The 14888-nt window shown below is 35.6% G+C and overlaps 1 protein-coding gene across 2 annotated transcripts; it reads right to left on the bottom strand.

Moving 5' to 3' along the window:
- Position 1: 1 nt before the first annotated feature.
- On the bottom strand, positions 2–12843 carry LOC117612149 (protein DMR6-LIKE OXYGENASE 1-like). 2 transcript variants are annotated; one of them, XM_034340910.1, is made up of 4 exons: positions 12688–12843; positions 2034–2374; positions 528–855; positions 2–447 (listed from the first exon to the last, which is right to left on the bottom strand). In XM_034340910.1, exons 1-4 carry the CDS (start codon positions 12823–12825, stop codon positions 190–192), a joined length of 1065 nt encoding a protein of 354 aa, XP_034196801.1. In that variant the 5' UTR covers positions 12826–12843; the 3' UTR covers positions 2–189. The 2 variants fall into 2 exon arrangements, with proteins under 2 accessions (XP_034196801.1, XP_034196792.1); XM_034340901.1 differs by lacking the exon at positions 12688–12843 and having other exon boundaries at positions 2034–2604.
- Positions 12844–14888: the final 2045 nt, after the last annotated feature.

The raw sequence follows: 14888 nt of genomic DNA, 5'->3' as shown, positions 1-14888 counted from the left end.
ATTTGGTGAGCTCAATAGTTTTGAAGCTCAGTTCATTTTATTTAATTTTGTAAGACAGAGAACTTGAAAATCATACAAAGCCGAAGCCCTTTTTATTGTGACATATTATATATAGCCGTTGATTGTTCGATGATCGCATGCATGAAACACCCAGATTTAGCCACTTGGAGCATATATCCATGGGGCTAACTAAGCAGCAACCTTGTAGTCAGTCATCCGCATATAGAAGCCATGTTTCTTGTAGTTATTATACATCCTCAAATTCAGCCACTTCCCTGCCTTGTATTCGGGGTACTTGGCCGGGCTTTGTTCATCAACCGACTCATCCAACGGCTTCATGGTTACATCATGAGAAGGGTGAAAAAATATAGGGATGGAATACCTTTCTGTTTCTGCATTCACCTCGGCCCGATGCTCGACACTTTCGTAAAGGTCATTGCTCCATACCTGCCAAAAAAATCCAACCAGTCTCCACTAAGTTAAAAGATAGTCGTATCCACACAAAGTCGTAATTGTTTGTATAATACCTGAAGAACATCGCCAACATTGATGACAAAGGAATCCGGGACAGGCTTGACACGAACCCATGCTCCGTCTGATTTTCGAAGCACATCGAGGCCTTCGACATCTTCTTGAGCGAGGACCGTTAGAGCACTAGGGTCCTTGTGTCCACCGGTGCCAAGAACAAGTTCCGGTTTGGGACATGGAGGGTAGTAATTGAGTCGGGCAAAGCTTGCTTGATTCTCAAAGTACCCATGCAGCCTCTCGGGGGGTAAGCCTAAGCTGAGGCTGACAAGTTCCAACAAATTGAAGAATAGCTTCTCACATGCTCGACCGTATTCTTCGCATGTCTCCCTGATCTCAACAAACCACAAAATCTGAATTAGTTTTTATACAAGAATTATATGTGTATCATGAACTGTGATATTTTGTCGTGACAATTACATGTCAGACCATGGATGGATTCAGGAATTTTCCTTTCAGGGGTCAACGTCTAAAAACCTAAAAAATTTCTATACAAAATAGATCCATAAATTTTTTTATATTAAAAAAACCCTTAATTTATTCAAACTAACAGTAACTAACCAAAATTAAACCTCCTTGGCAAAAAACAAAAAAAAAAAAAACCTCAACAACTAATCAAGAAAAACATCAATATTTATCCCATAAAAATAAAACGATAAATTATCATTCATATATAATTCACTGAGAAAACAACATTAAAAACCAAACTATATTAACCAATCCACAAAAACAAAAACCTTATATTAAAATGCACAAAGATTCAACTCCTAAAGTAACAAACTTTAAACCTATCAACCTACTAAGAAATATTATAAACATTGCAGGACAGTCGGCGATGTAATTTATCTCGGTTACAACTATATCGATGTATTAAAAATATTGAAAAAAAAATAAAAGCAAGACAAAAACAAATTATAAAATTGAATGAGCTAAAATTATGTAATAAAGAAAAATACATGAAAAGGAAAAAAATGTAAAATAAAAAATAAACACAAAGTACAGAGCAAAAGGAAAAAACTGAAATGAAAAAGAAGAGAAAAAGCAAGATTGGGAAAGAGAAAAAAAAAATTGAAAACATAATAGCATATTGCGTTTGAAATGTCCAATGTATTGGGGATTGTGGGCTTTATCGGGTAGCAAGCTCCATTGCTTGCTGTTGCCCCTGTTTATCTTAATATGTTTATTAAAAATAAAATAAAATAAAATAAAAACTTAAATGAAACGGTGTCGTTTCTCCGTGAATCAAAAGACGAAAAAAAGGAAGCGCTCTGCGTGCAATGCTGCTTGCTGCGCTGAAGTTGAAGTTGCTGCAACCCTTTGAGGCATTTCCTCGAACAGATGGCGGGCATGAATTGCCCAGCCATCCAGTCATTGCAGGGGTCAATTTTTCTTCCTCTAGTGGCGGATTCCGGAGTTGCAGGAGTCAATTGACCACCCTTGCTCCTCTGTGGATCCGTCCCTGTGTCAGACTGTCTATGAATTATATATTATCGTTAGTGTACTTTTACCTGAACTCGGGTAGGTTCTCGGGCCATGGAGTGAACCACGGAACAATTTCAGGGTCATCAAGTTCATGGGAAGCCGGCATTAGCATCCCATCATTAACATAAAAATCATACACCTCTTTCCAATCCTTAAAGTCTTTGCTATGCTCATCGTTATGAAACCCTGCAGTGTTATGGTCCTCTCTGCTCACCTTCTTCTTCTCCTCCACCGGCAATGCGAAAAATTCCCGTGCCACCTCCATGATTCTTCTCCGGATGCCCAAAGGCACGCCATGGTTGATCACACTGAAGAACCCCCAAGTCCTGCAAGCCTCACCTATCTTAGCAGCAAGGTCTTCCACTGCCTTATTAGGATCAGCTGATAACCCTTCCCTGTTGGTTATTGGAGAGAGATCGATCAATGGGATTCCTTCACCTTCAGTGATGACATGTTTGGGCTTGTGTTCTTCTGAAAGGATGCATGACGGGTTGACTTCTCCCATGGTATATGTTGATGGTTTATGGCTTTGGATCGTTAAGCATTGGTGCCACGGCACGTGTATATATAGTTGCATAGGGGGGATGGGGGCTTCATTTGCTTGCAATGTCGCCCTATATTTGAATGTATTTCCTTTCTATACCATATATTTTATTGTGATTTTTAATTATGGCATAGCGTTGGGTTTGTGTCATTAGGGTTTAATTAATCGTGAGACTCGTACTAGTATAGTATTTTGATTAAATGCATGGATGACATGGTCGTACAGATTTTTTCATGCATGCTGACTCATCTTTTTTACTTTAAAAAAAAAAAAATCCTTAAAGACAAAATATAAGCTCTCTTAAAATCAGACACCAAAAACACAGAAAATCATCCCAATTTAGGTAAACCGTGTGATGTTATTGTCATTTTGTTATACCACATTAACATGTTCACCTAATAAAAGGAAAAAGGTAATGGATGGAGGACTTTTCGATAATAATCTATATAATTACTTCTCTGAGGGCAGAGTTAGTAATATTAAAGAATGGAGCTTAGTGAGCTAAACGCGATCAAATGATAATACGATTCAAACTTCAATTACTTGAGAATATAATGTTAAGTTTCATCCATACACTTAGATGATAATCAATTCAAACTGAATACAAAATTAATCATAATGTTGTTTAGCCTTTCGTTATTAGATCTCTTAACTTAATTACGTTGTTAACTATCTTTTTAGCTATGGTTACTTTTATTTATTTTTATATTATTCAATTTACTTAAGTTTGTAAAAAAGAAGTACCCCCCATTTGGATTCAAATAAAAATAATAAAAAACCAAATTTCCACCAAATCAAAATATGAAAAATCGGTTTTAGTGCAAAATACGATTTAGGCTAAAAATGATGGCTCATTAAGTTAATATATACTTCATACTAAAATCCCATAAAATCAAATTTTCTTATTTGATGTATAAGAAATAAAAGCCGCCAAAAATTATCTTGAGAAAATAATTTTCCGAAAAATAAATTTTCATACTTAGTCAATGTTGCACCTCAGTCAAAAAATTTCTAGATCCGCTAGTGGTCACCGTGCTATATAGCAAGCACATACGTCAGCTAAATAGTTTTATGGATCCAATTAAATTTCCTGGCAATGGTTATGATGTAGAAAAGGGAGGAGAAACAAAAAGTTGGTGTAGCAATAATTGTCCGTTTCTTAACAATTTTGGTTTTATTTGACTGAAAAGTAAAAACTAAGACCAAGACTAAACTAAAGAGCCTGCAATCGCAATCACATTCACAAATTTCCAATTCAGTAGTACTTTTCTACACGATTAGTTTAATTGTCTACAATTTCCCGGAAAAAGACTTAAAACAGTTTTTTTTTTTTCAGTCTTCGAAAAAAAGTACAATCTTTTTTTTATCGGTTGATGAGGGAAAAAGACTTAAAATAACATATTAATATAATAAGTCCCATTCTATTAAGGGATCTCTCAAATTTTATTTGAGGGACACCTTTTAGGGTCCCTTGCAAATTTTTTTAACGATCTAAACCGTCTATTTTTCAAGTCTTCATTCATAGATCATTCTTGTAAAAACTCATGCAAAAAGAAATCATTAAGGTATCAAATTGGGACCAACAAAATAAGACGAACACGGTGCTTCAAGAAAAGACTATAATAATGACCATCTAATTGAGTAGTCAAATGGTTTCCGATTCAAGTATTTTTTTTGCATAAATGATAAACTAGACGGATCGGATAATTGAAATGCAATACATGGTTGGCCCTATAAGGATGTCCCTAAAATAAATTGAAACTCTCTGTTAATATAATTTCTCATTGACAGCTCATATGATATATATATAATTTTATAGACAAATTTTGACATAATTTTTAAGCCATTAGATTACTCCACTTTTAATGAATAAGATTAATTTGACATAAAAAAATTAAAATGTTTTTCTCTCTCCTCTCTCTCTTCCCTAACCGTTCTCTGCTAATCATTTCTAGACGAGGCAGCCGTCGCCATGGTGAACGCTCCCAAGCACACCTTACACAAGGTCACCAATACTAGAAAGGAAATGATAGCCTTATTGCCCAGCACCCAATCAAAAGGCGGCGGAGAAAAGAAGGGGAAGGGGACCTCTCTTTTCTAAGTCCACTAGTTAGGTTTGTAGTTTGTGATAAAATATGAATATGGTTGGAATATCTTAGGTTGTTCTTTATTCTTCTCCATAAGGAGGTATATATAGGAGTTTACAGATGAAGGTTTTACAAGGAATTAGATATAGTAGAGAATTAGGAAAGTATCTCCTAATTGTACAATGATTTATCACTTATATAAACAATAGGAAAGTAAATCCCTTAACTAATCAAGGAAGTAAATCTCCTTGATTAATTAGGATACTCACGTCAACACTCTTCCTCAAGTTGGTGCATATATGTCACGAATGCCTAACTTGGTAAGTGAGTCATGAAATACTCTTCCACACTCACAGCATATGCAATATTTGATCTTGGAGGATTAATGAAGAGTAGAACCTTTGGTGGTGGTGATAGAAGAAGGAGTCTGGGTTGACCGCATGCTTCTGTGAGTCTGCAATAAGATGGAGAATCGTATAACATCGCAGCGGAAGTAAGATGTGATATGAGAAGGTGAGGAAGGTGATGTGAGAAATTTGATGTATGAATTTAATTTAGGGTGTGTATAAGATTTGATGGTATGTGTTTAGGGATTTGGATAAGAGGATTTGAGGACTTTAGATTTGAGGGATTTGGATTTGGGGAAAAAAAAGAAGAGGAATTTGATTTAGGGTTTTGGATATGAATATGAGAAATTTGAAGAAATTTGAGATAAGGGTTTGGATCTGAAATCTTAACAGTTTGTGTTGCTTGAAAACAAGATGATTGGGTGAAGCACCTATGATTTCTTGTGTGAGAATGGCGATCTTGTGTTACCATTCAGCCATCAGAAGAAGAAAAAGGTTCTTCTGGACGCTGGTACATTTTCATGACTCTGTATTACTACTTGTAGTTTGTCTCATGTCTGCATTGTCTTTGTAGATGTGGACATCAGTTTTGCCATACTTGCAGAGCTGAATGGAAGAACAAGAAAGCAACATGTGACTGCCCACTTTGGGATGAGCATTACATAATAAGCTTAGACAGCAACATGCTCCTGCCAATTGCAACCTGTAATTTCATCACTTACAGAATTATCACTAATTGTATGATGTTCCTAGAACTTCTAGGGTGTGCTACTTTTATGAGGTTCTTATTTCGTAATTGTTCTTTTAGACTGACTTCCGTGGGAACCATCAAAGTTCCAACTGAAAATGTTTTCTTTCAAGGTTTAACTTGCAGTAGCTATTGTCTTACAAACTAGAGTATGATGAACACTGGGTTCCCCGGATCAAAGAGAATAAATAATATGTGGATTTTTATCCAACTGAGGATAGTGTCTTTGTGGAAGTGTTTTGCTTTCTTTTTCATTTATCTATTTTTTCAAGTGAACTTCCTTTTTAATTTATTGATACCCTCAAATAACATGTCTCGAGAAATACTTACTTGCATCGGAGTGTATTTGGAAGTCCCTCGCAATGCTCTCAACCAAGATGGGATCTGCTGGGTTGTGGTTTTCAGCTTAGGCAACAATATCACAAGGGTTAAAAAAATTGAATGTGAGTGTTTGATATAGAATCTGACCACATGAAATGAAAGGAATAGAAATGAACTAGAAAACAGAGTTCACAAGGCTAAAATACAATTGTGCTACATATTATATTGGGCACGAACCACTGTATTACTTGGCAATTGTACATCTCTGTAAAGGAGGCAAACTGCAGCATTTAAGTTGAATAAATTTGGGACGATGAACCTGAACCGAAAGTGCATGATAATGTATTCAGAAATCATTCATATGCAACTTTGGAAACGTTCACACTTTTTCTTCTTCTTGTTCATAATCTCTGAGCGTATACTAAGGGGAGATGAGACTATGAAAAATCGAAAAAGTTGTTAATAATCTCTCAGCCTATATTTAGTTTTGTAGGTTTTGCAAGGCATTGCAAACATGTTTGAGTTACCACATTGGAAGATTAGAGTTCCTTGGAAGTCTTTATAAGATTTACTCTTGGAAACAAAATAGTTTGTATTGGCTATGCAAATGGCCCAATTGAGTGGCTTGTGGGTATGGCTACTAATTAAATGCCTAATTAATTGGGTCAATAGTTTATTAATATATTTAATTAATCAAAAGATGGACCTTGGGCCTTGGAGCTCTTAGGCTCTATGATTTAAATTAAAAGAGTAGTTATCCATTACTATGATACACATACATACATATTTTTCAATAATACATTCGTATTCTATACACGTCTCACGTTTTTCAAAAATAAAATGTGGAATAGTTGTATTGTACATGTACAATACGTATTTCTAATGTTTAATACACGTATTCTTTACAAAATTTGTAGTAAGACACACAAAATTCACATATTATACAAATAATTCTCACATACTATTGAATAATAATAATATATGTTATAAAACTTATATTACAATTTTATAGTGGACGATTAATATCTATCTTGGATATGTTGAAACAAGCAAATTAATATGTATAAAATACAAACTAATGCAATTAGGAGGGTCCTTTTTTCTTAGTTTTGTTTTTATTAAAACAGTATAGCCGTGCGGCTATACCTTTGAATATAATGCATTAATGTAATACGGCTATACTACATTTAAAAAAAAAAACTTATTTTTGACACGTCCCTGTAATTTAGATGAATAGTCAACTAAGTTTGCTATTTTATATGTTGTAATTTATGAAGGAAGTTGAGGTTTCACCCCAAAACCAATTGATAATGGGGGTAGTAACCCAACTCCTTATAAGCCCTTGCTAGATTTCTCAACTTTCTAATGTGGGACTCTTTACCTTTACATTCTCACAATTTAGAGCTATGTCAGCCATGTAATTAGTCAAGTTTAGGATTGTATATATACATGGGTTCTGACCCAGGTAAATATATTGCATTGTTATAATCAGAAACCCGTTAAAAAAGACCTCGTCAGAATTCGGTGGCTACAATCCAATTATAATTTTGAACTGGGTTTGAGCATTTCAATAAGGTGTAAAATTTGAAATCATCGTAGTCACCATATTTGTCAACAGCAGTGGCGGTGGCGGCTGACATGGAGAGCACAATTAAACAAACGAAACTTATGTGCACCACACTTGGGGTGGGTTAGGAGGCAAGGCAACTATATCTATTTCGCAAGAATCAGCATTAAACTTTCAATTCGATTGGGTTGGTGAAACTGAAAACCATTAATTATTTTGTTCTATCCATAACCATAACTTAAGTAACGATCAAGACAGAAGTCTCAAAAACCAAGCTTGTTTACACACACAGAGAGACCAACAGATAGGAAGGGAGGCCTGGGTGTTGTAATCAGTCGTTTCTTGCCTCCTCTGATACCATACCAAGTAAAAGAGTCCTGACATGGGGTAAGCACATGTTGAAAATAAGGAAACAGTGACACTACTACAAAAAAGCAAAAAGACGACGGTAAATCACCGTCGTGTATTCAGTTTTTCAGCGGTCGTGGAATCCACCGTCATCTTTTCCCTAATAAACCACGACGCTAAATCACCGTCGTTGTTAAAATATACAACGTCATCAACAAATAAAAAACGACGTCTTTTTACTGCAAAAAGATCGAAAAAAGCAGTCGGGGATGAGAATATACGACCAACTCTCTAAACAAACCGTCGTTAAAAAAGAAAAATATGACACATATTAACAGAACAAGGCCGCAAAATAGACATACAACGACGAACATTAAAATAATACGCCGTTAAATATCATTTTCACGACAACAACAAATATGACGTCTTTAAGGACATTAGAAGACGACGTTATTTACTCCTACTACGTCTCCTAGATAAAAACAGCCGTCGTATAATACATTTTCCACTTCGATTTTTCTATAAAAGATGACGTGGAAATAGTTGTCGGTGTCATTATTTACGACGTATGTATTTATATAATAGACGTTGAAAAAAAAAACAACGTCGGTTACTAATATATGAGAGTCGTATTACAAAATTTGTACGTCCTATTTTCAGAAACAAACAACGACGATAAATATTAGGCGTTGTTAAATAAAACAACGTCGAAAAAAAATAAAAACAGACGTGTTTAGTCTGCATAAGTTTTAAAAAATAGTCGAGGATTAGAATAGACGACCAACACAAACAAATCCCCGTCGTTAAAAAGGAAAAATATGACAAATATTAGAAGAACAAGGCCGCAAGATAGACATACAACGACGATAACTAAAACACTACGCCGTTAAATATAATTTTCACGACAAGAAGAAATATGACATTTTTAAATACATGAGAAGACGACGTTATTGAAAACTACTACGTCGTTTATTTCCAAACGACCGTCGTGAAATAAGTTTTCCACTTCGATTTTTCTAAAAATGATGACGTGGATATAGGTGTCAGTGTCATTATTTACGACGTATGTATTTATGTAGTTGACGTTGAAATGCGAAACAATTATTTATATAGTCGACGTTGTATTTATATGTATTCATTACTCACGACGTACTTATTAATGTAGACGACGTTGAACTTCTAAACAACGTCATTATTTACGACGCATTTCTTAAACCACGTCGGTTCCAAATTAATGTTCAGATAATTTATCTCATTTTTTAGACGTCGGTATTATGGGATTGGAGTCGTGTTATTTTGGATTACATGGCGGTTCTTAATCCTTCCCCGACGTGATATCCTGGATAATTGCTTCACAATAGCGTCGTGGTTCTTCATTGTTACGTTGCTTTAAGACGTCGGTAAATATGCTGAATAAATGGTTAACCATAACGTCGTGTTTTATTTGAACAGACGTTGTTTTTTATGCAGAATATAATGATGTAATCTGGATCCAGTATTTTTTGCCCTGATTGTTTTGTGGCCAAAACCTGTATAATGAAAGTGAAGAAATCAAATTACAATATATTATAAAATGAATGTCATACACTGCCAATTACATAAGCATCATTCAATCCATATATCTTCACACCCATCTCGAATATTTTGACCACCTAACTCACCCACCAGTTCATCAAATGTGTCAACATTTGGCATCCCTCTAGTAAATGGCTCACAGTCAATTATCACATCACCTAAGACTTCATCACCAATAACATCATTATATTCTCTATTAGGCATTGATAAAACTACCGACCAACCACGATGCATCGGGTCGTCAACAAAAAATATTTGTTTGACTTGAGAAGCCAAAACAAATTGGTCATTCCTATGTCCAATTTTACTCAAATCTACAAGGGTAAATCCAAGTTCGTCGACTACAAGACCAGAACTATCTATCCAATCACACCTAAAGACTGGGATTGTAAACTTTTGGTAGTCAAGGTCCCAAATTTCTTGAATGACAGCATAGAAACCCATATTTGAGAGAATTGAGTTTTTATCCTTGGCACTAGCAACTTGCATGGTTTGTGCAAGTAAATAAACTCCACTATTTTGAGTTGTCCGCACATCATCTTGTGCCTTGATATTGAATTTAATACCTTTAATAAGATAGCTCCTATATAATGGCACCGCCATGTTTGGACCAGCTGCTAGCCACCTTAAATTTTCTGATACGCCATGATTGTCTTCCTCAAGTTCACTTTGAACCTGCAAATTAATCAAATCTTAATTCAATCTAACATAGAAATAAGAAGAAAATTAAAAGAGAAATATGTTATTCAACAACATATACCTTGAAGCGTAGCCATTGAATGAAAGTGCTATTGTGCTTATCCTGCAGCCACTTTGTTCTCTTTCTAAATTTGTGGAATTCAAACTTCTCTTCACCATTAACTTGAATACTGAATACAATTTAAATAGCAAATATCAAAGCAACTAAGCTAAATAATGTATAGGATTTACTAATGCACGACTAAACCATGACATTCAGCAACTAACCATGACTCCATGACAACTTGGACTCTCCTATTAACTAGCAACTAAACAACCAAGTCTCTAAAGAATAGGACTTCCACAACTTAACAAGATAATCATAAACCTAATAAATAGAATAATAAATATTCTTTACAAAGCAGCAAAGCATCTAAGAGGCCGTAGTTGCAGGCTTGCAGGAACCACACCACCAAGTAAGAAGCATTGAATTTCCATCTATATATTATTGTCTTTAAAATTTAAATAAAATTATACCAAAACAAAACGGCATGAAATATATGTCATCGGACAGGATCCATTAATTAAAGCGCTGAACAAGAGGGTGGTTCATTTTGGAGGCGCTAGGCGGGTCTAGGCAGGGCTAGACTGGTCTAGCTGCCAGGGTGGGTATGGTTCTTTTCTTTTGTTCTTTAAGCCTACTGCCTAGCGATTTTTCAAACTTATGCACTGCAGGGCTGGTCTAGGCCGCGCTGGGAAGGTCTGGGTGGCACTAGGCAGGTCTGGGTGGCGCTAGGCGGGTTTATGTGGCTCTAGGCGGGTCTAGGCAGCCCTAGGCGGAGCTAGGCGGGTCTAGGATGCCCTAGGCGGAGCTAGGCGGGTCTAGGCGGCGCTAGGCGGATCTGGGTGCTAGGGTGCGTCTGGTTCTTTAGGGTTTAGGGTCTGGTGGTCAGGTTCTTTTCTTTTGTTCTTTTATCCTACCGCCTAGCCATTTTTCAAACTTCATCGATCTTTGCTGCGGCCTTGTGCATTAACTGAGGAGCCCGATTTATGTCCCTTAATTGTGTACTGTGTGCTGTGACTGTAATTTCAAAACTGTACATATCCCCACTTGTTGAAAGCATTCCTCATGTTGCAGTTGCCTAAATCAACAATTTCAAGCTTTGTGGAGAGATTCCCAAAGAAAACAGGAAGCGTGGCATTTAATGGATTACCTTCCAAGCTGATCATCGACAAATTTCTAAGACTAGCCAAACAAGAGATAGTTTTTTACCAGAATAGAAGCATCAACCGTCAAATTATTCCACTGTAAGTTAAGCCACTGAAGGTTTGTAAAGGCACAGAGTGTCGTAGGAATAAAACCGAAAAACGAGTTAGCGGTGATGTCTAGCCTTGTGAGCTTATTAGAACCATTGGAGATAAAGCTGGGGATGGTTCCACTGAGCTTATTATCTCCTACAAGAAGTTGTTGCAGGTCTGGAACCCCCCGTGCCTATGTCTGCTGGACGCTACCTGAGAGCTGATTATTAAATAGAGATCATGGATAGATTAAAGATTCTGGATGGGATGACACCATTGAGATTATTAACATGGAGTGCCAAACCCTGCAAGTTGTGTGGATCGCCAATCTCATCTGGTATTTCACCTGCCACATGCAATAAACCCGAGCACCCAAGTTTAATCTCATCTGGCCCGCGTGTGCGTACATAACATACAAACTTAAAATGGAATATCTTTTTGAAGCACATTGAGGAATTATTGGGTATATGAAGAGGAGATAGGAAGATGTGGCCGGTTATTGTTATATGGTGAATGTTTGTGTTGACATATATTTTTACTGTATATAGTATGTTAAGCATAATAAATAAAATAAAAAATAGAGTTGAGTTGACCCTGCAAGTACCTATCAAATTGTTGATAACAAGATGAATCTCTGTTAGCTGAGTCAAGTTCCCAATATTTTTGGGTATGCTTCCAGTCAAATTGTTTTTATTCAACTTAAGTACAAGAAGTTGTCTACATTGCCATTATTTAGATGGAAGTGGACCATCAAGTTGGTTGTTACCCAAACCCAGCCGTTGATTACTAGGAAGATGCTCACATATGTTGTCTGGAAGATTACCAATCAAGTCGTTTTCATATAGGGCCAAAACAATCAAAGAAGACATGTTGAAGAAACCCGCATGAACAATATCACCTTCTAGGGCATTCCACTGCACAAACAAGTCGAATGTTTGAAGTCATGAATTATGTGGAATATCAGAACTTCTTGTCTTTAGAGTGCAATATCAGTACTCATATGAATACTAATCCTAAACATGTTGGCCATAAATTAGTAGTTCTTGTCTCTTTAGAGTGATAACCGACCAATAAAGTATAAATTCTTGAGATGGTAAACAATATTTTCTGTGTATTCAAGATAGTCCTGCAAGCCTCACCTCTCTTAGCAGCAAGTCTTCCACTGCCTTATTAGGATCAGCTGATAACCCTTCCCTGTTGGTTATTGGAGAGAGATCGATCAATGGGATTCCTTCACCTTCAGTGATGACATGTTTGGGCCTGTGTTCTTCTGAAAGGATGCATGACGGGTTGACTTCTCCCATGGAATATGTTGATGGTTTATGGCTTTGGATCGTTAAGCATTGGCGCCATGGCATGAGTATATATAGTTGCATAGGGGGGATGGGGGCTTCATTTGCTTGCAATATGGCCTATATTTGAATGTATTTCTTTTCTAAATCATCCCAATTTGGGTAAACCGTCTGATGTTATTGTCATTTTGTTATACCACATCAACGTGTTGTTCACCTAATAAAAGGAAAAAGGTAATGAAGGAGTTTTCGATAATAATCTATATAAGGACTTCTCTATCGGCGGAGTAAGTAATATTAAAGAATTGAGCTTAATGAGCTAAACGCGGTCAAATGATAATACGATTCGAACTCAATTACTTGAGAATGAATGTTAAGTTTCATCCATACACTCTAATGATAATCGATTCAAACTCAATACAAAATTAATCATAATATTGATTACCCTTTCGTTCTTCGTTATTAGATCTCTTAACTTAATTACGTTGTTAACTATCTTAGCTATGGTTACTAGGTCACCATGCTACATAGCAAGCACATACGTCAGCTAAATAGTTTTATGGATTCAATTAAATTTCCTGGCAATGGTTATGATGTAGAAAACGGAGAAGAAACAAGAAGTTGGTGTAGCCGTAGTTGTCCGTTTCTTAACAATTTTGGTTTTATTTTACTGAAAAGTAAAAACCAAGACCAAGACTAAAAACTAAAGAGCCTGCAATCGCAATCACATTCACGAATTTCCAATTTCAGTAGTACTTTTCGACACGATTAGTTTAATTGTCTACAATTTCCCGGGAAAAGAATTAAAACAGTTCCTTTTTTTCGTCTCTGAAAAAAAAAAAAACCATTCTTTTTTTTAAATTGGTTGACGAGGGAAAAAGACTTAAACAACATATTAATATAATTGAAAATCATGCAAATTGCAAAATCATTAAGGTATTAAATTGGGACCAACAAAATAAGAAGAATACGGTGCTTCAAGAAAAGACTATGATAATGACCATCTAATTGAGTAGTCAAATGGTTTCCGATTCAAGTGTTTTTTTTTTTGCATAAATGATCTTTGATGTAATATCTAAAAACTAGACAGTCGGATAATTGAAATGCAATGCATGGTTGGCCTCTAAGGATAGACATTCATTCATTCTCTATGTTTTCTCTCTCTATCAAGTTATGCTGGTTGTTGTGATGGAATGTGTTATGAGAAATAATAACGGATTAACATAACTTAATTAACAACTTATCAGCAGTAACTCTAACAACAAAAAGAAGGAGAATGAGAATAAGAGCTTGATTAAGAGAAAATTGTTCATGCTGCACGAGGTTTGAGTTCAGATTTTTTGGGAAAGAATGAGAGAAAAATCAAGAAGTTTTTTTGGTATGATAAAAAAAAAAAAAAAGTTTAGCAGATAGTGTTGATGAAGAGAAAGAGGAGAGCAAAATGCTTCGCTGATAGAAAACGAGTATGGCGGCTATACTCTTTTTTTTTTTAAAAAAAAGAAAAAAAAGAAAAACGCGTATAGCCGCACGGCTATACTATTTTTAAAAAAATTCTAAAAAAATCTAGTATAGCCGGGCAGCCATACTATACTTAGACCCGTCCAGCGCCTACGCGCCATTTGTTAAAAAGGTAACGCCGGGCGGCTATTCTATTTTTAAAAAAAATTTAAAAATACTAGTATAGCCGTCTGGCCATACTATTTTTAAAAAACAATTAGGAAGCAACTGAGTATAGCCCTTTTTCAAAAATATATATTATTTTTGTTCAATAATATATGAGAATTATGTGAGAATTATGTGTGAATTATGTGTGTCTTATTGAAATCAATAATATGTGAAATTTCAATAAGGCACACAAAATTAACGTATTATACACATAATTATCACATATTATTGAATTTAAAAAAGGGTATAGTCGCACGGCTATACTCAGCTTTTCCTGATTATTTTAAAAAATAGTATAGTCGTAGCGCTGTATGATTTTGACACATGGCGCTAAGCGGGTCTATATATATATATATATATTGTATAGCTGAACGGCTATACTAGATTTTTTCAATTTTTTAGGAAAGAGT

Source organism: Prunus dulcis, chromosome 1, assembly GCF_902201215.1.
Source record: "Prunus dulcis chromosome 1, ALMONDv2, whole genome shotgun sequence".
NCBI classification, from domain to species: domain Eukaryota; kingdom Viridiplantae; phylum Streptophyta; class Magnoliopsida; order Rosales; family Rosaceae; genus Prunus; species Prunus dulcis.
This window is presented reverse-complemented; position numbering and strand designations above follow the sequence as displayed.

Excerpts from the sequence above, each read along its gene's own strand:
- LOC117612149 (XM_034340901.1), bottom strand. The coding sequence starts at position 2,584 with ATGCAACTATATATACACGTGCCGTGGCACCAATGCTTAACGATCCAA. Across the intron at positions 856-2,033 it reads GAGAACCTACCCGAGTTCAG|GGAGACATGCGAAGAATACG; the intron begins GTAAAAGTACAC and ends TGTTGAGATCAG. Across the intron at positions 448-527 it reads ATGTTGGCGATGTTCTTCAG|GTATGGAGCAATGACCTTTA; the intron begins GTATTATACAAA and ends TTTTTTTGGCAG.